General features: G+C 43.9%; 1 protein-coding gene across 4 annotated transcripts in view; it reads left to right on the forward strand.

The window, feature by feature from the left end:
- Positions 1 to 20,697, forward strand: part of KDM4B (lysine demethylase 4B) — a 93,289-nt gene that overhangs the window by 56,162 nt on the left and 16,430 nt on the right. Inside the window, exons 9-15 of one of the 4 annotated variants that reach the window (XM_054181707.1) lie at positions 691 to 887; positions 1,358 to 1,390; positions 5,454 to 5,623; positions 11,318 to 11,829; positions 13,443 to 13,563; positions 17,253 to 17,431; positions 18,602 to 18,815. In XM_054181707.1, the coding sequence (XP_054037682.1) occupies positions 691 to 887; positions 1,358 to 1,390; positions 5,454 to 5,623; positions 11,318 to 11,829; positions 13,443 to 13,563; positions 17,253 to 17,431; positions 18,602 to 18,815 (1,426 nt within the window). Of the gene's footprint in view, positions 1 to 690; positions 888 to 1,357; positions 1,391 to 5,453; positions 5,624 to 11,317; positions 11,830 to 13,442; positions 13,564 to 17,252; positions 17,432 to 18,592; positions 18,816 to 20,697 lie in introns of all 4 variants that reach the window. The other 3 variants (XM_054181706.1, XM_054181708.1, XM_054181709.1) reach the window with 3 other exon arrangements.

Consider the following 20,697-nt stretch of genomic DNA (forward strand, 5'->3'; position numbering starts at 1 on the left):
TATGCTAGTTGAAATGAATAATGCACATTTTCTTTGGCTTAGGCATATGTGGTTTAGATGCAGAATGTAGTTATTGTTGTAGCCTTTTTTATTTCTGTACGCTCCTGTGAAGGATTTATGTGCAACGTCATGATGTATAATTATGAAGTTTAACTGCTTTGTTCACTGGGTTAGTCTTTTGTTCCTTTAAGGCTTTTTTCTGTTATGAAGTGATACTAATAATCTCTTTTCAGCCTGAGAAACTCCACAAGAGTCTGGCTAATGGAGGGAACGTAGGTTTGAGATCAGACTCAGACCTGGTCTACATTGGCCAAAGTTATTACTGTCTAGAGACTGTAAGGCAGGAGATGAGAGTATGCTGGGGGTCAGTCACCAGAAAGGTTTAGCTTGGTCGATGGGCTTAGACGGAGAAGAATATTCTTGGGAACAGAGTCTCGAACTGCCCTCCGAGAGTGTGGCAGCTTGTGCTCTCTGGTTTTGCCGAGGGCAGGTAGAGTCAACGCTTTCCATTCCGCTGAGACACCCCCCTGTGCGCCAGTGCAAACCTGTACTGCAGTAACCCACCACAGGCTTTACGGACAAAACCAGTAGAGCGTTAGTTTGCCTCTGGAGAAAGGCAAACTCGGCTGACGAAAAGTCAAAGCATTGCTGTGATCTGATGTGACGTTGGTGTCTGGATCTCTCTTGCAGTGTACTTGCCGCAAGGACATGGTGAAGATTTCCATGGATGTCTTTGTGAGGGTTCTGCAACCAGAACGTTACGATTTATGGAAACAAGGAAAAGACATTACTGTCCTGGACCATATGAAACCTACAGCCCTGACTAGTCCAGAACTAGATGCCTGGAATGAGACAAAGGCAGAGTTGAAGGCTAAATTGCTTCGCAGGTAAAGAGGGAAAAAAAAAAAAAAAACAACAAACAAATGTTGTGTCTGAGCACTGTGTTTGATTTTAATTGCTAAGATTTTAAATGCTATAATTCTTAGTTTAGGATAGGTTTTGGTTTTCCAATTCCTCTTGTATTTTTTCTGGGCTAATGCGCTTCTCATTGTTCTGCTGCCTTTAAATATTATAGAAGCACATGTTCTCTGAAAGTAGGACACTGTGTGCCCCCTCACATCTCATCTCTTATCCTGGAAGACAAAAAATCTATAGTAAACATTTAGAGCTTCACTTATCAAAAAGCAGAAGTTAAAAAAACCCCATCAATTGCAAAAGGGATTTTATGCATGCCTTTTTGGGCTTTCTTTGATATCTGTATTAATTTCCTACAAGTTTGTGGGTTTTGTGTGCTACAGCATGCGTGAATTGAAAATTTGGCATTCTAACCTTTTACTGTTGGAATCTTGCTTTATAGGATAGGAGATGAGGAAGAGGACAACAAACACCGGTACGTGCCTTCCCTCATCAACTTAAATTACTTCATTCTCTTTCCTGTCAAGTTTCTTAAAATAGTAACTCTGAAAGTGTGTTCCTTTTTCGGTTAGTTATTTCATGTCTGCTTCCTTGAAAAAGGGCACAGAAAACCCTCGGGTGTCAAGGTTTCGCAGAATTCATCTCGGTTTTGCGTAGTTTTCCAAGATTTCCTCTTGCATCACTAGAGAACCTCAGTTATGTCATCTCATCCCTGTTCTGGTTTTCCGTTCTTGAGTGTGCAGTTAATCTACTGAATTAGTAGTGATGCATAATGATTAACTGGTTGTGGATAAAGGTAACTGGTCACCAAAGCAGGTAGTTCGGAAAACGCTGCTGCTGTCTCCAGAAGGTGGAATGGAACTAGAGTGTTTTAGACATGGGCTGCCAATGGGAGAACTTCCCTTCGGACACCGAGCTTGAAGAAAGAAACTCTATATTCGAGGAAACTGAATTATCATAGGGCTTTAGTGTACGCAGATGTGAAGTGTGTGCCCTTCCATATGCTCCCTCACCCTTCTTTACATCGCTCTCATTCCTGCGCTGCCTGTTAGACGAAGTGCCTGCAGTGTGGCACGTTTATCTCCTCCTGCTCTCATCTAGTGTTTGTTGAATTTCTGGTGTGAGTGTTGGCAGTGTCTGGAAGTTGTGCCTCTTCATCCAGATGCAGTATTCCGCTTGTAATTTCAGTTCCAATAGCAATTCTTTGATATCCAGGAAAAAAGCTTTAAATAGACTTTAGGATTCTCGGGTTATCTTTGATAGCGACCTTGAGAAAGAGTTTAAAAACTATTGACCTAAAAATGTGATGATAGCTGATTTATTTAGGCATTCTAGCAAAGAAAAAGCTAACATACTAGTAAGAGTGTCTGTCTCTCTCTAGCACTAGTGTTTATTGTCTTCCAGGAGTTTCCAGTCACCCGCTGTTGCATTGGGCTGGTGGTCCCGTGTCTTGCCTTTTCTACGTGAAATGATTTGTCTATTATTTTACAAATGCTGAAATGGGAAAGTTTGTTCCCCAGTAAACCCATGCTCCAAAAGATATAACAAATAGGGTATTTGGGCAGATAACTGATCTTCCACTCCAGAGGGTTTATTTCTAAAACGTTTTCAACGATTTCTTCTACAGTGAGCTTCAGGGAAAGCAGTGTAGTCTCAGAGTCAGAAGGTGTGATTTCTGCCCCATGGGCAGTCACTGTGAACTCCAGTGGGTCCCTGGATCTTTTTCTTCCACATCTGGAAACCTCTTTAATAGCTTATGGCTATGAAGGGTTACTTATATGTAATATTTGCACAGCGTAAGGTACTGCATGAACACCAAGGATTATTTTTCCTCTGCTTAGCAGAGAAGCCTCTTTCTTAACCTGAGCTACTGCAAAGCATCCTTATGCTTTTTTTTTTCCTTATCCATTCATTGCTTCCGAGATTATTTCAGTATTATCCTGAAGCAGGTTTGAAGCTGTTGAATACTGCTTAGCAGTAGTCTCTCTCTTACGCTTATGTTTTGGAAAGACATAATTTTACTTGAAGACTGACTGTTCTCAGCAGGATGGACTTTACTGGAAAAATGGGATTCACCTCTGCCCAAACCTCTTCACAGTTGTATCTACTTATTTAAGTCACTTTGTGGTCTGTTCTTCGAAGAGTACAAACGCTGCGCTTTTTTGCCAGCTCTCTTGGAAAACGTAGCTTTTAAACTCTGCAGGGAGATATGTTATTTCTTCTCTAAGGTCATTCATACTTAGTTACCTTGAAAAACTCAACTTTGTTTACTTTATGGCTTCAGCGAGAGACTGTTTTAGTGTAGTCCACAAAAAGCCCATTTCTGGTACGCGACTTATGTCAGATACAGAACATCTTCACTCTGGGAACGTACAGCCTTCAGCTTGTGGTTCTGGAAGCACAGTTTCTTTAAATGATGTGCTTTCTGCCTCTCCATTTTCCCACAGCTTCAGAGTGAGAAGGGCACTGCAAAAAGATCTTTTTTATCTACTGTGAGTAAAACTCTGTGATTTAATTTTTGCCTGACATTTCTACACCACGGGAATAAACACACACTTACCTAAAAATAGCTTGTAACACTTGATTCTCCTCCGATGCTTTCTTCACCAACTATGGAAAGTTCCAGCTGCAACGGAGAAGTCTTACAGGTTTATCTCCTCCTCCCACCTTGCTTTTCCCACACAGAGGAGGTGGCGTGTACTTCGGAGAAGGGTGAAGAGAAAAGTTGATCCTTCTGAGTTCAGCTGTGTGTTCCTGCTAATGAATGTCTTGCAGGTGCGAAGTTTAACATCTCTGCTTGGAGGGGCTACCATATGGTTAGAGTCTAGCAATTATAAATCACCTGGCATATGGATCAGCTTTCTTTTCTATTAATCATTCATCTCTGGTTGGATTTTTTTCTTCCTTCTTTGTTGGTTACCTGATTAAGGGCTCTTCATTGTATTCCAAATCTAATTAGTAGCTGAGTTTCCGGGCTCTGAAGCTTCTTCTGGGAAGCTGAATTTCAGCTTTTCTAGCATTTTGGGCCGATGAATGGAGTGCGATTGCATTTTACAGTTTGTTACACCATGGTAGAGGCAAGGGCCTGGAACAGGGAGGCCATATGGAAAATGCTGTTTTCAAAAAAAAAATCTCTGCATGCTAAAAATGGTATAAAAATTGCAGGTCTCTGTATCAGTCTCTTTTGAGAGCTTGTTAGACTTAAACCCAACATTCAAGGAGCTATTTGATAGATCCTGTAAAAAAAATAAAATAATTCTACTGGGTCTGGCTGGGATGGAGTTAACTTTCTTCGTAGCAGCCCACGGGGCCATGTTTGGGGTTTGTGGGTACAACAGTGCTGATAAAGCACCGAGGTTCTGGCTCTTGCGGAGCGATGCTTGCCCGGGGTCAAGGCTTGATCTTTTCCCCACTCTGCCCAGTGAGTGGCCTGGGGGCGGGAGGGAGACTGGGAGGGGACATGGCTGGGACAGCCAACTCAAAGTGGCCAAAGGGATATTCTATACCTTAAAACGTTACGCTGAGCAATAAAAACTGGTGTAGAGGAAGAAGAGGGGGTGGCTTCCAAGGTGGCTGTTACTTGGAGACTGGCTGGGCGTTGGGCTGCCTGGGGGAGATGGCGAGTGGGTTTCCTTTGCTTATGGCTTTCGCTTTTTATTCTTTCCTCTTTCCTTCACCTGTTCAACCGTCTCTGTCCCAACCTAAAAGTTTTCTGGCTGTTGTTCTTCCTGATTTCCCTCCCCGTTCCCCTTGAGAGGTGGGGAGTGAGTGCGTGGCTGTGTGGGTGCTTGGTTCCTGACCAAAAGACATTGTCCTGACTTCTGAATTTGCATTTTTCTTTGCATTGTGTCTACTGTAATCTCTTTGTCTTAGTGGCGTTGACTCTTTAGAAAGAACAGCATTGCTGTTGGCTTGGTGGTAGTAGTCTGATCATCTTAATATTGCAGGTTTTTTTAGTTAGACTTCTTCATAGGCCTTGGACCCTGTGAATTATACTACTGAAAAACTATAGACTGCCTATTGATTATGCTTTATGTATTCATTCTACTCTGGTTTTAGAAACTGGCAGTGCTGGGTAGTTTTTCAGAGCTGGAAGATGATGCTTTGCAGACTTCCAGCAGTTCGCCAAAGGGAAGCACGTACAGAATGAAAAGAAACAATAGAACGGAGGCAGAGGATGAAAGGAAGATTTATAACAAGTTTTCAACTGTATTTTGAAATACAAGCAAAATAGATTTACAATACAATTAAAATCATTCTAACTGCAGCTCGTGAGCTTACATTAGTAATGGTAGGAAAAAGCTCGTCAAGAAATCGGGACAATTAATGGCTGCTGTGAATGGATCTTAAGTGTTGCGTTAGGCAAGGTTCATCTGTTTCCTTTCAGATATCTGTTTTGCCCTGTAGCTATTGTTAGCTACCTTGTGTTTTCTCTCCAAAGAAGATCCTTTTGTTTTGTATTCCGCTTTTTAAGTCGGTGATCGTTTTATATATTGAAGGCCGTTCTTTTATGTCAAATCACACTTTTGTACTTCTAGGTCTCACAGAAAAAGGAGTCAGCCCAGAAGACATAAAACAGAGGATCAGAAGTCTCTCGGGGATGTCATGGCTATCGAAACTGCCTTGGAAGACGTGAAAGTAAAAGAGGAGCTGAAAAGAGGCCCAGATCTGGAGGAAGAGGAGAGAAGCAAAGTGATTGAGGGAGAAGGTGAGGGCCCCGCTCGCTGATGGCAGATCGCTTCAGTGAAGAACTGGAGCAAGCTATCTCTCTGAAACACATTTGTAAATAACTTGTCTGCTGTTGTTTATTTCTCTTGAAATATCAGTGGAGTCTTACCCAATATTAAATCTATGCTCACTGAAATACACCATCATTTACAGCAGCAATTGATTTTTCCCTCTCTTTAAGGATTCAGTCCAAATAGCTTTCTTGGCAGGGCTTGAGATTTCTGCCAAAACTATTACAGGTTTGTAAAAATATATATTACGGGAGGAATATTTTTAAATATTTCATAGAGAAACAAATAAATATATTTTGTGTCCTACTCTGAAAAGGAATGATTTGTGCACTCTCTTGTGCAGTTAATCTTCCCCCTTTCCCTCCCTCCCCATTTCTGACAGAGGCTGTGAGTAAAGGCAGCCGTAGGTTGTGTGGGATCCGCAGCTGCTGTGGGAGTGCAAGTTGCAGATTTGGTTTTCTTCAAGTCCAGCTGTAGCAGGGAAGCTTTACAGCTTGCTTTGCATGGCTGAAGTTAATACCAGTCCATGACAACTCCCAGTCCTTCATGATTCCTTCTGCCTATGGTTCGTCCAAAGGCCTGACCACAGCTGTCTTGCTGGAGGCTTTCTTTGTGATGCTTTTTTTTCTCTTGGGTGTGTATGAAAGATTGCAGTTCTTACTGGGATTCGGCTGCGTCTTTCCCCCCCCTAATGTGCGTGGTTAAGTAGTTGATGTGTCTATGATGCACTCTTTCTCTTTGAGGCACTCTCCAGCATTTCATAAACACTAGTGAATTCATTTTCATATATTATCATAAATCACAGACTGGTTTGGGTGGGAAGGGACCTTAAAGCCCACCCCGTGCCACCCCCTGCCCTGGGCAGGGACACCTCCCACCAGCCCAGGTTGCTCCAAGCCCCGTCCAACCTGGCCTTGAACCCCTCCAGGGATGGGGCAGCCACAGCTTCTCTGGGCACCCTGGGCCAGGGGCTCACCAGCCATGCAGTCCAGATATTGTACATATCCATAATTTGTTTAGTATTTGAAGAAAACTGAGGCTGCTAACTGTTTGGAGAACCTTGATGATGGTCTTCAAAGAAATCTGTGGAAGCTCTGGGGAAAGAATTGGGGTCTTTGTTCAGTTCCAGAGTCTCTCTTAGCTAGGTGGTGTATTTTCCCTTTCCATGGGAAATAAGGAGTTTGAAAATCATTGTTGTACGTAGCAGGAGTAGCACGGTGCAGATAGTTAATTTCTATTGCTCTAAGCATGAAAGTGTCAGCGGTGTGTTAAATGGTATGCCCTTAGCTCTTGTACAAGTTCAACAGTTGATGCTTGTAATAAATGGCCCGAAATGCTGATATCTCTTTGGAGACAAGAGATAAGTGACAAGGACAGATCTGAGATCATTAGAATGGCAGAGGAACAATAAAAACTCTGTTCTAGCCGAATAAGTTCCAAATCATACACTTAGACTATGTGTTAAGAGCTCTTTAACTGTTAGCACAAGAGGGAAGAACTGACTTTCAGCACCGTTGCAGAAAGTGTCACTAGAACTAGACTGTTTGCTTTGCAGCTTCTGCGGGGTCTAGTGCTCAGCGTGACTGTTGGCAAATACACAAGTTTCCCAATGCAATATAGCAATTAAATAGCACTGAATTCTCTCGTTTTCCACATCCTACTGTCTGCATTACCTCTCGCAAGTGTCTTACAGTTTCATCTTGCAAAAGAAGATAGCATCTGTTTGGATGGCCCTGCTCGTGGCAAATGAGCTTCCCCCCTCCTTGACTTCCTTTTTCTTTTCTTCTGTTTCTAATTTGGCTTTATTTTCTACTTACACCACAAAAATGACCTAGAGAAGGAGGAAGGATGAGGTTCGAAAATAACCATTGGTAGCTTCGAAGTAGGTCTTATGCTTCGTGTTGGTGATTTGGACTAGTCCAGTGTTAATAACTTGAGGTTTTCAGGGTTTCTGACCCAGATACCTTACGTTGTTTTCTTTTGGTTTTTATGACTCAGCTTCATATTCATAATTTATTATGTTGCTATTAATGCATTGAGAATTCTTAGCAGGTTATCTTGGGAGTTGAAATTAAAAAGGAGAGATTAAGCTCGGCTCTTCTCTGGGTGTGATAAAGCAGCATAAACACCTCCCGTGAGTCAGCAGGTGTCACTTGGGCTGCAGACCAGGTCTCTTACGCGAGGATTCTGTTTATTCTTTTTTTAACAATGTGAGGAGAAGCAATGATGAAATGCCTAACTGCAAAATGGTTGTGTGTTATTTTCCACCACGTTTCATGAAATGCCATTCCCACGTATCCTCCTGAGTGTTACAGTTGTAAACTAAGTACATGATTACATGAACTAATACTCTGATCAAGACACCAGTAAACCAGAAATGAAAACTTCTCTGCTGTTAACTGTAATAGCAAATTGGTGCATAAACTGATTTTCAGGTGACCATTTGCTACGTGAGGTTTTTAATTCAGGCAAGATCTCAAGAACTGGCCGTTAGCCAAGCGGCTCGTCTCTCGCTGGTTTTTCTCCAGCATTGCTTAGTCTGGCAATGTGAAGTCATTAAGGGACGAGACCGTTTAATGCGATGGAAGGATTATCAGGAAACAATGTCATAACACAAAAGTTTCTCTTGGAGGCTTTCTGGACTTTTCTAGCATCGTGTAGAAAAAATAGAGCCTTTTTGGAAATCTGCTAGCAGTCACTGTGGCCATCTGCGTATTTGTAGCATGGGCTGTACGAAGTTCTGATAAAATCCCAGCAGACCCAACTCCTAGAAGCAAGTAGAAGGTGTTTTCCTGCCATTTTCTTCTCTGCTCCTGTACCTGTTGGCATGTGCTGTTGGCACAGGGGATGTACGGGATCTAATGCCGGGATGTAGGCGTTGCTTTAGGGTAATATTCTCCTCCTAGCAGTAAAGTAGTGCTGTTTCAGTGAAAACGTGAACTCCGTGTTTGGGAGGAAGTTTGGGATGGTGGAATAGTCTTTGTGATTGCTTCATCTACCGCACAGTCTCCTGTGTGGGTTAAAGGAAGACCCTTGAGTGCAACTGTTAGGCAAAGACAGACGTCTTCCCGAAGGACACGGTGCTGTGTTAGAGGGACGTTCTGGCACAACTCTCCAGCTTTCTGCTGCGCTTAGTTTCATCTTATCTATGCACTCGTGCTTCTGCTGATTAATAAGTCTAATTGACAGTTGCTTTTTGAGCTGTTGACAGTAAAACTTATTTAACTAACATTATGGCTAATTTCCTGACGCAGAAGTCCGTCTCTAATGGTCTTTGCCCGATACCAGGGGATATTTCTCTCACAGGTAAAGTCCATGCTCTTACAGCAGCTTTTCATAATCTCATTGGTGTACGGTCCTATGTGAACTCCGTATAGTATTTCAAATTATCTCTAGACAAGCGAGTTTCTGTGCCTTGAAAACCCACTGTCATGCTGCAGTTTCCCGCATGTACTAGCTCTGCTCCTTGTGCCTTTCTTCTTCAGTGGAAGGACAGCGGATCGGCATTCCGCTGTTAACACACCGTATTGATTTCTGCATAAAGATCCCTTTCCTTTCTAGAAGTATTCATGATAGCCAGAGAGGGACTTTGAATTTTATCTCACTCTTTTCCGGCTTCTGATTTTACAGGTTCACTTGCAGACTGTTCTGTCCATCTTAATGCAAAAACTTTTAAACAAAGTTCTACATGCCAGCTGCTGTCAAATTACCCATTTAGAAGTCAGTAAAGCCGGTGAATGGCATTTGTTTTGTTGTTGGGTAGAGAATTCTCTGAGTGTGTAGAGAGTAAATATGATCTGGTTTTGTGCAACTGGGGAAAAATGCAATTTGCCTTTCATTTGATACGTTTGTTTCTCTAAGGAAATTCAATATTCCTTTCTCTGTGATAGAACAAACCAGTTTATTTGAGGGACTGCCTACACAAGTACGACGGTAACTCTTTGGGCTGGACCTGTTCCCATTTTTATAAATTTGTGTAAATAAAGTCATTGGACTAGACTTCTGGGAAATGTCGAGGTTGAGGTATCCCCTAGAAGATTTCAGCAGGGATTTTAGCATTTTATTGTGTGATTATTCACCTTCTCTTTTCAGACCCTTCCTCCTGCAGGTACCTCGTTATTGTGCCATGGTTTATCTGATTTTCTGTTTACTGGGTCTGGCTGGTCAGCTTTGGTTTAGTCCTTAATGGAGGAGTCTGAGTAGGTTGGGATTGGTGAAGCAGCATTGTTAGGGTGAGCGTCTTCCCTTGCCATCAGCCCTCCTCCCCATCCCGCTAGCGGGAAAAGGGCCTTTTGCGGCAGAGTCATCTAGTCATAGCATCTGGAGGTGAAAAGCAATCTCTTATGAAATAAATCGAGCACTGGCGTCTGTCCGTGGAGCAGCTATTATTTACTTTGCCCTGAGTGAACTGATAACTTCATTCACGAAGTGGGGGAAGAGTCAGCAAAGGGAATGTACATCATTTTAGATGGAACAAGGCAAGACATGAACACATCTCCTGTCCTAACCTAGAGACACTCGCTCGGTGGCCAGTAGGAATTTTAATTACTGCTGTAAAATCTGACTGTGTGGATCTTTTAACAGAGCTATATTAGGAAGATCGGTGGGGAAGACATTTATGGGTTGTTACTTGCCTCTGGTAAAAATATTGAGATGTCTAGCTGTTCAGGAAGTGTTTTTGTTGTCACAGCCGTGCGAGAGACCTGCAAAACCATGCAGATAAGATGAATGACCGTAAGGTAGGAGAAACAAGGACAAATGGAGCAAGTGTTAGGAAAGGATATCTCAGTAACGAGCGCTGGCATGGTGTCCGTAATAGGCTTAGTTCAATGCTGTGCTTGATTTATGTTTTAAAGGCATCTTTTTAAAAGACCTTACAGTGGAAATCTTTTGGTGATAATGATTCAGGTATCTTTGTTCAATTCTTCATTTCCCAGGGCTGTTCAATGCATTGACACCCAGATAAGGGCTGTGCTTGCAACCAGAGGGAGCAGTGAAGGGGGGGTCCAGGGGTTAGGGCAAACTAACGGCAGTCTCCAAACTGTTTTGATCGCGCCCCCTCATTAGCAAAAAATTTTTGGGCACACCTCCCAATCTCTAGAAGTATTACTGTGCTAATATATTACGTACATTATAAAACCTACACAAAAATAGACATTTTAAAACAGATGAGCTAAAGATAAAATCCTATTTTAAAGATCTATTTTATTTTATTTCTTAATGATACAAAAATATTTTCTTCCTGCACCCCACTGGATGGGTTTGCACACGTATTCGAAGAGCTCTGTTACAGAAAACTTGAATACAGAGTCATGGCTAACGTAATATAATACGTGTTTTCTGGCACACTGTCCAGTTTCTTAGAGGTTTAGATGTTTTCCCTTCAGGCAACGTTCATTTTGGCAGCCTTTCTGCTCCAGTCAAGAATTAAATAATCCACAGAAATGACATAAGTCTTTTATTTCTAAAGTGGGCTTCTCCGAGTCAGTGCGGAGGTACAGCTGAATATGTCTACAGCTTTCAGTCTGCCTGTTTGAAGGGAAAAATAATACCATGGTGTAATATGTTAGCCCAGCACGGAGCTTTTTGATGAAAGGAGAAAAATATGAAATGCCCAGAAGTCTTGGCCTATGAAGCTAAACGTTGCCTGTTTCTTCAACCAGGTGACTGCAAAGTGAAGGCCCGTCCTCCGAAAGTCAAAGGCGAGAGGAAGAAAAAGCACCTCTTCCATCAACACCAGCACCACCTGCAGGCACCTCAGCCCCCTCTGCCGCAGCAGCAGCCACCCCTGCCACCGCCGCCCCAGCAGCAGCCGGCAGAGGACGAGGCACCAGCGGCACGGCCACCGGTACCCCCAGCAGGACCCACATCGTCCACGGCAGAAAAGAGCTTGCCCCCAGCTCCCCTGAACATTGTCCAGCCCTCGGAGGCGCCAGTGGAGGAAGATGACTTTAAACCCCGGCCCATCATTCCCATGCTTTACGTGGTTCCACGGACCAAAAAGGTGGTGTTTGACAAGGAGCGCATGTCCTGCCAGCAGGCGTTTGAGCAGTTTGCCACGCAGAAGAGTCCAAGCTGGCAGGAGGAGACGGTCCCTGTGGAAGTCTCTGTGAAGGAGGAGGAGAATGCAGAAGCAGAAAATACAGAGGTCGCTGCAGAGGTCAGTGATTTACAGGTATGCCTGACCGAGGAGGTGACTGTAAGATTTGCTAGTTTTAAGAAACAAGTTGAGGACCAAACTTGGAATAAGAGGAGTCCTGAGTTGTGCTCGAGCCTCCAGTGGACTAGTGCCACGTTGGTGAGCCGTAGGGTGCTCTGACAGGACGAGATTGGGTATTTTCTCCCAGTTCAGTCCGTAGCTCAGTCCATCATTGCATTGATGCTAGCTGATTAATCACGCTTGTTACTGTCTTCAAAGAGAATCTCTTTTCCTGCTACTAATAGTACAGATAATACTGAAATGATGATCCGAGCACTGGGCAGGAAAACCCAGCACAAGGAAACGGCTGCTGCCGGGCAGCTGTTCTCAGAGTGGTAAAACCAAACAATCCCAAGGGGGACTTCGATCGCACCATTTCAATAATAATTCACCCTTGTTTCTGACTTGTCCAGCACACAGCATGTGCTTTATGCTTCCAAGCGTTGGCCTGCTATGTAGTGTTGCCTAGGGATCTTATCCATCATGAAGATTTAGCATTGGAAAAGTTGGTGGAAAACTTTTTCATGGACAATACAGCTCACGACATGTAATCTGTCTCAGGCATCTCTTTTCCTTGGGGAGTGTTTTCCTGAGGACAGTTTCCACAAGAGGAAGGAGGAAAATGTTCAGGAATTAGCGGCAAGTCAGAGCAATGGGATGTAGCTCTGTTTTCCTGCCTGATGCTGCTGAAAAGAGTCGAGGGAACGGCAAAGCACTGTTAGAAATGGTGGGGATAGGCGGAAATGTGCGTTGCCATACCAGCACGGCACAATTACACTTTCATGTACTCTTGTCTAATGTAATGGCTGCGGACTATGTGCTTTAGGTAATCCTGCTCTAGCAGGGGAGTTGGACTAGATGATCTCTAGAGGTCCCTTCCAACTCTGAAGATTCTGTGATTCTGTGACTAGAGAGGAAAAACCCAGTCTGCTATGCTAGGCTGGCTAAGTACCTTCATCTCTGCTCGCTCCTGCGTAGCGGGGCACGGCCTTGGATTTCATTCTCAGTGCTGTAGCTCTGCTGCTTGCGGTCGTGTTTGTGAGCCGAGCACACGGTGCTGGGGATTTCCCGTGCGAAGTAACTCCCCTGTAACGCGTCCGGTGCCCAGCACCAGAGAGGGCTCTGCGCCCCTGCGACGAGGATGCTCCGCAGTATTTCCAGTGTTGGCTGGTAGACAGGGCAGTGGGGACAGTACAATGTAAACACGTTTGTCATAAAATGCACCGTCATGTTCTAGTAGAATGTTTCTGCTGCTATATGCTCTGTACATGCTGTTCGTGCAGGAGTTCCTAGGGATTTCTGTGACTGACCAGACTTTTCATAAGCCAGTGTAATTGGCATGCTTGAAGCTGTTCTGATTTTAACAAAACCCACTGTAGTTTACCTTTACCCAACATCTTAAGAGATAACTTCGGCTTTATCTACTACAGTAAGTGGCTTGGGAGGCTTAATTGATGGCAGGAGTGAAAAGTTTGCTATATAAATTCAGGAACTCTTTGTGACAGGGGTCTGCCTTGGTTGTCCTGTACTCTCCTTTGCTTGCCAAGATATTCCGGGGTTCCCATCCAGCTTATTCTGGTTTGTTACAGACTGCTTCTGCTTTTTCAAAAATGAAGATGGAGATAAAAAAGAGTCGTCGTCATCCACTGGGCAAACCACCAACGCGCTCCCCGTTGTCAGTGGTTAAACAGGAGACCTCGAGCGATGAGGGTGAGTGCTCTGAAAGATTGCTGAAGTCGTTAACATCGCTGGATGGCCTGAACCTTTGTGTGTTACACTTAACTCATAGAAAATGCAGCATGTTCCCATTTTGATAACCCAGATGGAAATAAAATTCATCCGTGGGAGGTGTCCCTTCTCACCTCCCACCCTTTTTTCTCTCAAGAAAAATATTTTGCTGGCTGCAGAATGAGGCAACATTTTGGGCAAAGGGAAAAAACCAATAGTTCACAGAAAATAACATCTTAAAGTAAAAGCTCCTTCTTAGATACTGCATTCAAACAAGATCTGTTCACCTCGGAGAGTGGTGGAGGTTAGGGCTGCTGTTATGTGTAGGGGAAGTTAATTCCAAGTTTTTGATTGGCTTTTTAATTCCTGTGAATGTTGGGGTCCAACTTTTCTTGGCAGATCCGGAAATGAGAATTAGAAAATCTCTCAGCGCTAAACGGTACATCGCTGCTTTTTCTTTTCCCACATTCCAGTCACTGTGAATGCCATAACAGTCTAGGAAAAAAACGACTCTTACCTCTCACTTCTGTTGTGTGGTGTAATTTACCACTTCTGGGTGTGCCCTGTCCTGGTTTCAGCTGGGAAAGAGTTAATTTTCTTTCTGGTGATTGCAGTGAAAGGAATGTCAATAATACCTATTTTTAGTTGTTGCTAAGGGATATTTACACTATTTAAGGACTTTTTACAGCTTCCCACAGCAGTATAGACAGGAGGATGGAACGGCCAGTGAAATATTCCGTTCCGCAGTCGTCCTGCTCAGTACATAAATGGGGCTGGCCGTGGGGCGGGGGTCCGTGATCACTGCTGGGACGGTGCCAGTCCACCAGGCGGTGAGAGTGACCCCTGTCGTTATTATTATTGTTATTTTTCCTTTTCTGTTATTGTTTCTATTAAGCTCTCTTTATCGCAACACACTTCTTTTTCCTCCCTTTCCCCTCCTTTTTTCCCCGCTCCCCCCACCCTTCTTGGGGGGAAAAGGGGGTGAGCGAGTGGCTGCATGGTTCTAGTTGCCAGCTGGGCTGAAAGCGTGACATGCCTGTGTTATAAAGTCCTCGGAATATAGAAAAGTCCAATGTAAGAAGGTTTTGCATGCTGGGGCAGGTGCGTGAAAGTGTAGTTGGCAGTCCCTGCTTTCAAGGAACTTTCAGCTTTATATTCAAAAGGACAACGTCTTTCCTGTTCGCATTCCTTCAGAGAATAAATCATTGGTTTTAGAGAAACTTTGTGTAGGAAGGGGGTATTCTGTGTATCCATAGCTCTGTTTCCTTACCAGGGGTGCTGCGTTTGATGTCTTGCTTATGTGTAATGTGGAGTGAAGCCTTGAAAGGCCGCTGAGATTTGTTCTCCTGTTTGGTGTGAGACCTTGCAGCAAACTTTGTGCTGAAGGATCCTCATTAGGCAGATTCTTTTCACTGTTTTGACTTTTTGGATGGTGTACGGGGACTTGGCTGACTCAGGAGCAACTTTCTGTGAAAGCTGGCGTTTCTTAGGGACTGATTTACAGCACTGTTGGGCAAAATCTGATCAAACGGATTCTTCCCTTCCCCGCCAGGGAATAGAAGCAGCTCTCTGCACTCCTCGCTTTTTCAGGGCTAATGTGTGAGGATGGTCTGGAGGCTGCCGTGAGGAAGAGTGAGCATGGAAATGAAGGGAAGGCATATGGTGCACCAAGATTCAGTTGAGACTAATTACATTAGCCTTTTCTACTTGTGTGTAACTTGCTTGAAACGTAGGAGCCATCGTGAATGCTGTGTCTCGCCTCGAATCCATCCTGGGATGAGTGAAGGGGATCGCAACATACAACAGAAATTACCTTTTTTTCTCTCCGTCTGTCACTCTGGATTATGATGCTGGTTTCATTGATATCACTGGTATCATAAATCATTTCTTGTCTCCTGATGTGCCTTGACTAAAATTTGGAGAAACACGTGGTTTGTTTTTTGGCTCATGTCTTAAAATGTTGTTAAAGGTCCTTGATGTCTTCAGAAGGTGAGGGTTGAGCTCTGCTTCGGCAGTAAGGCGTCTTGAAAGCATCAGCTGCATACATGAGGTCACTGGTGTATTTTAAATTTTGCCTGTGCCTTACACAAGGTGTGGACACATAAATGCACGTAGCTGAAGTTACAGACATGTCCTTGGAAGTCACTTTTGTTAGGAGGCCCCGTGCTGGTGGGATGCTGGCAGAACTGGCCGACAGCTCCTGGCGTGGGCCGTGTCTTCCCTCGGAAGGAAATCCTGGCTCGCCCCCGGCAAGGCTGTTCCTGCTCGTCGCCCTTTCCAGCAGAATCCTGTGCAGTGCTGTGGAAAAGACCACGGTATTAGCAATTATTGTTAGCCCTTGGATACCAAGATAAAAATCAAAATATAGGAAGAAAAGATGCTTTTTAGGAAGTAACCCTCATTTGTAATGACAGAGATACACAGACAGCATTCATCATCTCAAAGAAAGGATTGATTAATTAAACTCAGTAGAATTTCCTGCATTGTCTGGCAAATATATATCGGATTAGTTGGGGGGAGCATTTAGAATCTGAGATGTAAACTTAGCCATTAGTGTTTTACTGCAAGTGCCTTTTATCATTTCTGGTAACCCGAGAGCGTGAAGATCTTAAAAGGGAGGCAGAAATGGGGAGGAGGCTTGGACTTGTTGAGAGCAGAACATTAACTGCGTATTTCCAGTAATTAACAGTGAACGGTTTGGTTTAGCGTTCTGGGCTATGGTGATAATGTTCCACTGAGATGTTTTTGAGTTCCCCTGGCCAAAGCTGCTCTTTTGGAAACTTTGCAGATTGACAATGAAATGAGTGGTTTACACTTCATCTTGCGAGGAAAATTTCTTTAACGCTTGTAGTGACTTAAAATTCCTTAATGAGGAATGGTAAGAAACTTGGACCCCCAGACCAACACGAATGGAGTCTGCGGTGGTTTAATCATAAAATGCCAAGGGCCTTTTAAAGGTTTTGTAAAAACAAAGAATTAGCAAACTAATTAGCAGAAGCGGTATCTATCACAGCTCTGGCTGAGGAAAAGCTGGTGGTGAATGCAAATTGAAGGCTTAGTGGTGCGCACGCGATGGAAGTAGCTGTGACGCAGCTCAGAAAAGTGAAATGAAAGCTGGAAGCCCAGCCGTCTCATGGCCAAGACTCAGGTGTGCAGAAGCAGGTACGGGATGCGCTGGGGGAAGGTTAAACTGACTGGCTGCTGACCAGTGGGAACTGGGCGATGGCCTCACCAAACCAGCACGAACTACGTGCACGTCTTCCAGAGAAGGTGGCTCCCAGCTGGAGGAAGGAAGGGGGGATTTCCTCGCACTTACATCACGCGTTTTGAATTGGCGTTGTTAAAAGGATGCTGTAGGTTTCCACAGGTAGAAAGTGGAGGGAGTTACGAGGGCAGTAAATCTAGGTTCTCTTCCTTCTTCTTCCTCATGGCCAGTTCCACTAGGTGATCGGTGTCTGTTTTGCCTTTCCTACCCATAAATTGATTATATCCCTTAAAGGAGTTATTTGAGGCATACACATATGAGGAACGAATTGAATGTTCTTATTGAGCTTCTTGTGTTGCTGAAACATCAGCTGTTTAACCCTACCTTGCTGCGTTTACCTCTGCTCTCTGCAGACTCTTTTGCCTCTACTGACTGTCCGTTGTGTTGTGATTTTTTTTCTTTCTAGAAACATTTCCATTTTCTGGGGAGGAAGATATGAGTGACCCAGAGGCTTTGAAATCTTTACTTTCCCTCCAGTGGAAGAATAAAGCACACAATTTCCCAGCTGAAAGAAAATTCAATGCAGCTGCTGCCCTGAGTGAGCCATACTGTGCTGTCTGCACCCTCTTCTACCCCTACAACCAGGTAATTCCTGATACCGCTCCCACGGGCGGGTCGGTGGTGGGTGCCGAGTGGTGGCTGCTGTGTAAGACATGATACAGACCTTTGTAATAAAGAAAGAAGGCTCATGCAAATTTGCACGCCAAAGAAGCGTGTTTGGATTTGACAGAGGCAGCGGATGGAGCCTTTTTTGGTCATTTTTCCTGGCTTCTCTGGCTTTGTCAGCTTTCATTTTTGAAATCGCACATAAAGAGCTTTGCACTGCAAACACTGTTTCACGCGGAGGAACGGTGCCATGTCGGTCGTGTGATCGCTCCTGTTTAGCTACGGGCCCGGACTTCTGAATATATGCAAACAAGCAGCAAAATAAAAATTTACTGAGTAAGCACATAGATCATTTTTTTTGGAAACTACCAATATGCTTTGGAATACATTATGAGCAGAAAGGCAAAATTTATCAGATGAATTAGTTATTTGCCCAGTTGTGTATTGATTTGTTCTTGCATCCTTACAGAGCCAAGTCTGGCTTTGTGTGTCCACTAGGAATACGTGCCGCAGATGCACATATATATATATTGGAAGCTTTTTCTGAGAAAAGCAGAACCCACCTCCCCCTTCAATAAAATCTCTTGATTTATTATACAGACCGAAAATAAAATATCTGTTCTGATTGCGGGGTGCTGTTGTATAATGGTTGTAAGGACAACTGGGTGCAGCTGGGCTGTTTTAATTCATTGTTTTTAGCTCTGGTCTGCTACCAGAAACCTTGAAATGCCCTTCTGGAGAAATTCTTGCAGAAAGAGTAGGGAAGGATGCCAAAAAGATGGGAGAGGAGGAAGGAAGGTCTTGCTTTTATTAATATTTTCTTCTTTTTTTTCCCCCCCTTGGTGTTTACCGCTGCAATTTAGGAATTTAGATTTTTACAGAAGAAGAACAGGGAAAAGGTCTCATTATTCTAGTGGTTCCTTGAGCTTTCAGAATAAATTACAGATCCCAGTACAGGCCTGAGGAAGAGGAGCAAAAGACAGGGGTGGGGGGTGCGGGAGAAGAGAGGATTTAAAATTCGTTATTTGTGCTGCATGGTGTCAGGTATTGGATGGTGGTTTTTGAAAGGTGCTCTGACTTTAAGGTTAAAATTGTGACCAGGGAAGAAGCGGTTCCATATGATGGTGTTTTCTCTTGGAGTCTTTACAGATGGATAAAGAAGCTGCCCCAGTCTCTGCAGGGGAGACCACCTCTTTCGTCCACCTTTCAAAGTGCGGACAAAAGACCAAGCCTCTGATCCCGGAGATGTGCTTTACCTCAAGTGGAGAAAACACAGAGCCCCTTCCTTCAAATTCATATATTGGAGAGGATGGAACCAGTCCCTTGATATCCTGTGCCAAATGCTGTCTGCAGGTTCATGCCAGTGAGTGTCTCCTCCTTCGCCAAAGCGTTTTGGGTATTGAGAGTCTCACAAGTTTCTTTGTATGTTGCCTATGTTTGAATTCCTTCTTGCCGTGCTTGCTGTACCTGTTGCTCCCACTTTCTCCTTTTCTGGTACTAGTATGTTTGTATATTCAAGTCCATCTTGGCAGTCCCTGATCATAAAAATACACACAAATGTTCTTTCTACCATTTGTTTTGTTGGCTGATTCTTCTCTGTCTCACAGAAAAGGTTCTTTTGTTATCTTTCATTTTTTGTAATAAAGCAGAAATCACAAAGCTGATGGCACGCTCTTTGCTTGTTCAAATATTGGTCTGCTGGGTAAGGTTGTATTGTTCCTGCGTGCATCAGAGATCATGGAGTAGTTCCTGAGATACATTTTATTAGTGTCTGTGTTGCCGTTTGTAGAAACGGCACTTGATTACAAAGGGAACATACGTCTGTCCGTTTCCCTGATAGTTATGTCTAAAAGCAGATCTGATTAATCCTGGTAGAGTGTACCTTCACTGGAGATTGCGCGACATCTAGTTAACATTTGCGCTGGTACTAGGAGATGTGACGAATTACTGTTCAGCTGTTGGATCTTGACAGATGGGAAGTCTTATTTGATTTGCATCAGCTGGAATTACTTTTGTTGTTCCAATTTTATAGTCGGCAGGTCACGGTGCAGCTCGGCATGACTGTCCCTCGTGGAGAACTGGAACGCAGCTTTTAGTTCTGTACTGCGTCTGTGGTGATGGCTACTTCTGGCCAGTATGAGCGCGTGCCGCAGAGCGAGCGGGAGGATAAAGACTGATTTCTTGCTTCACCAGTTGCTGTCTCTGTAGCGATCGGAACAGGGATGCTGCATCTCGTCCATCCATATGTCTTCGGTAGTCCGATCTAGCCAGATGGTTTCAGTGGCCAAATTCTGTGTAGGGACAGAGGGATGTGGGCAAGGTGGTGGAAATCTGCAGTCTCAGAAATTCAGCTATTTCGGCTGTGCCCTACCCTTGAGGGTGGGATAGAAGTTAGATCTAGTCTGATGTGGTCTCCAGCGTCTCGTCGTTTCCTTGTCACTGTTTGTACTTCTGGACTGTGATATTCCTTTGACTTTGCTGCAGAGAATCCATTTCCTTTTATTACAGGATTGCAGCGTTGAGGTGTATTTTGGTTAATCTGACAGCATGCTGGAAAACCAGTTGGCAGTCTCCGCGTTACTGAGAGGTGCCCTCGCCTAGCTGTGCTAAGTTATGACGGCAGCAAGGACACACAGAGAAGAAAGACTTTGTGAAGGTTTCTGGGCTTTTAAGGTGTTGACAAAATCCATAAAAAGAGTATACTTTTCTTGTTCCATTAGGATCATTGTTACGGGACGGTCTGGTGTTCAGTAAGCGTGACTGTTTCTCCCCTCGGATCCCAAAGCCCAGCTACCTGTGGTCCTGAGGCGAGAAATCGATGCCGTTCTACACCCTTTTGAGTGTTTTGAGTATTTCCGTTATGGGCATCTGTCCCCTTTCAGCTCAGTTTCCAGATCAATATTTTAGACTCGACACCTCTGCCTGTTGTCAAGGACGGCGTTGAATCTGCTTTTGTGATTTGCCGTATGATGAAAAGAGACTTCAGATGTGGAAGACAGCTGTGGATCTATATTATTGACTTCTTTTGACATAATGTTTATCTGGTTAAGTGGATGATTTTTATAAATCAGGTTATTGTGGCAATCGTGGTGCTTTCTGAATAACTTCTTTATAATTTAATTCAGTAATTGGAGACTCTCCAGTTGAAATTTCATGTCCAATTTTGTTAGGATAGGTAGAGGCCATGGGGTGAGCTTTGTGTTAGGTAGGATGCTGGCCAGCAATTTATGGTATGCTTTATTTTC

The sequence above is a fragment of the Rissa tridactyla genome, chromosome 22 (assembly GCF_028500815.1).
Source record: "Rissa tridactyla isolate bRisTri1 chromosome 22, bRisTri1.patW.cur.20221130, whole genome shotgun sequence".
Classification (NCBI taxonomy): Eukaryota; Metazoa; Chordata; class Aves; order Charadriiformes; family Laridae; genus Rissa; species Rissa tridactyla.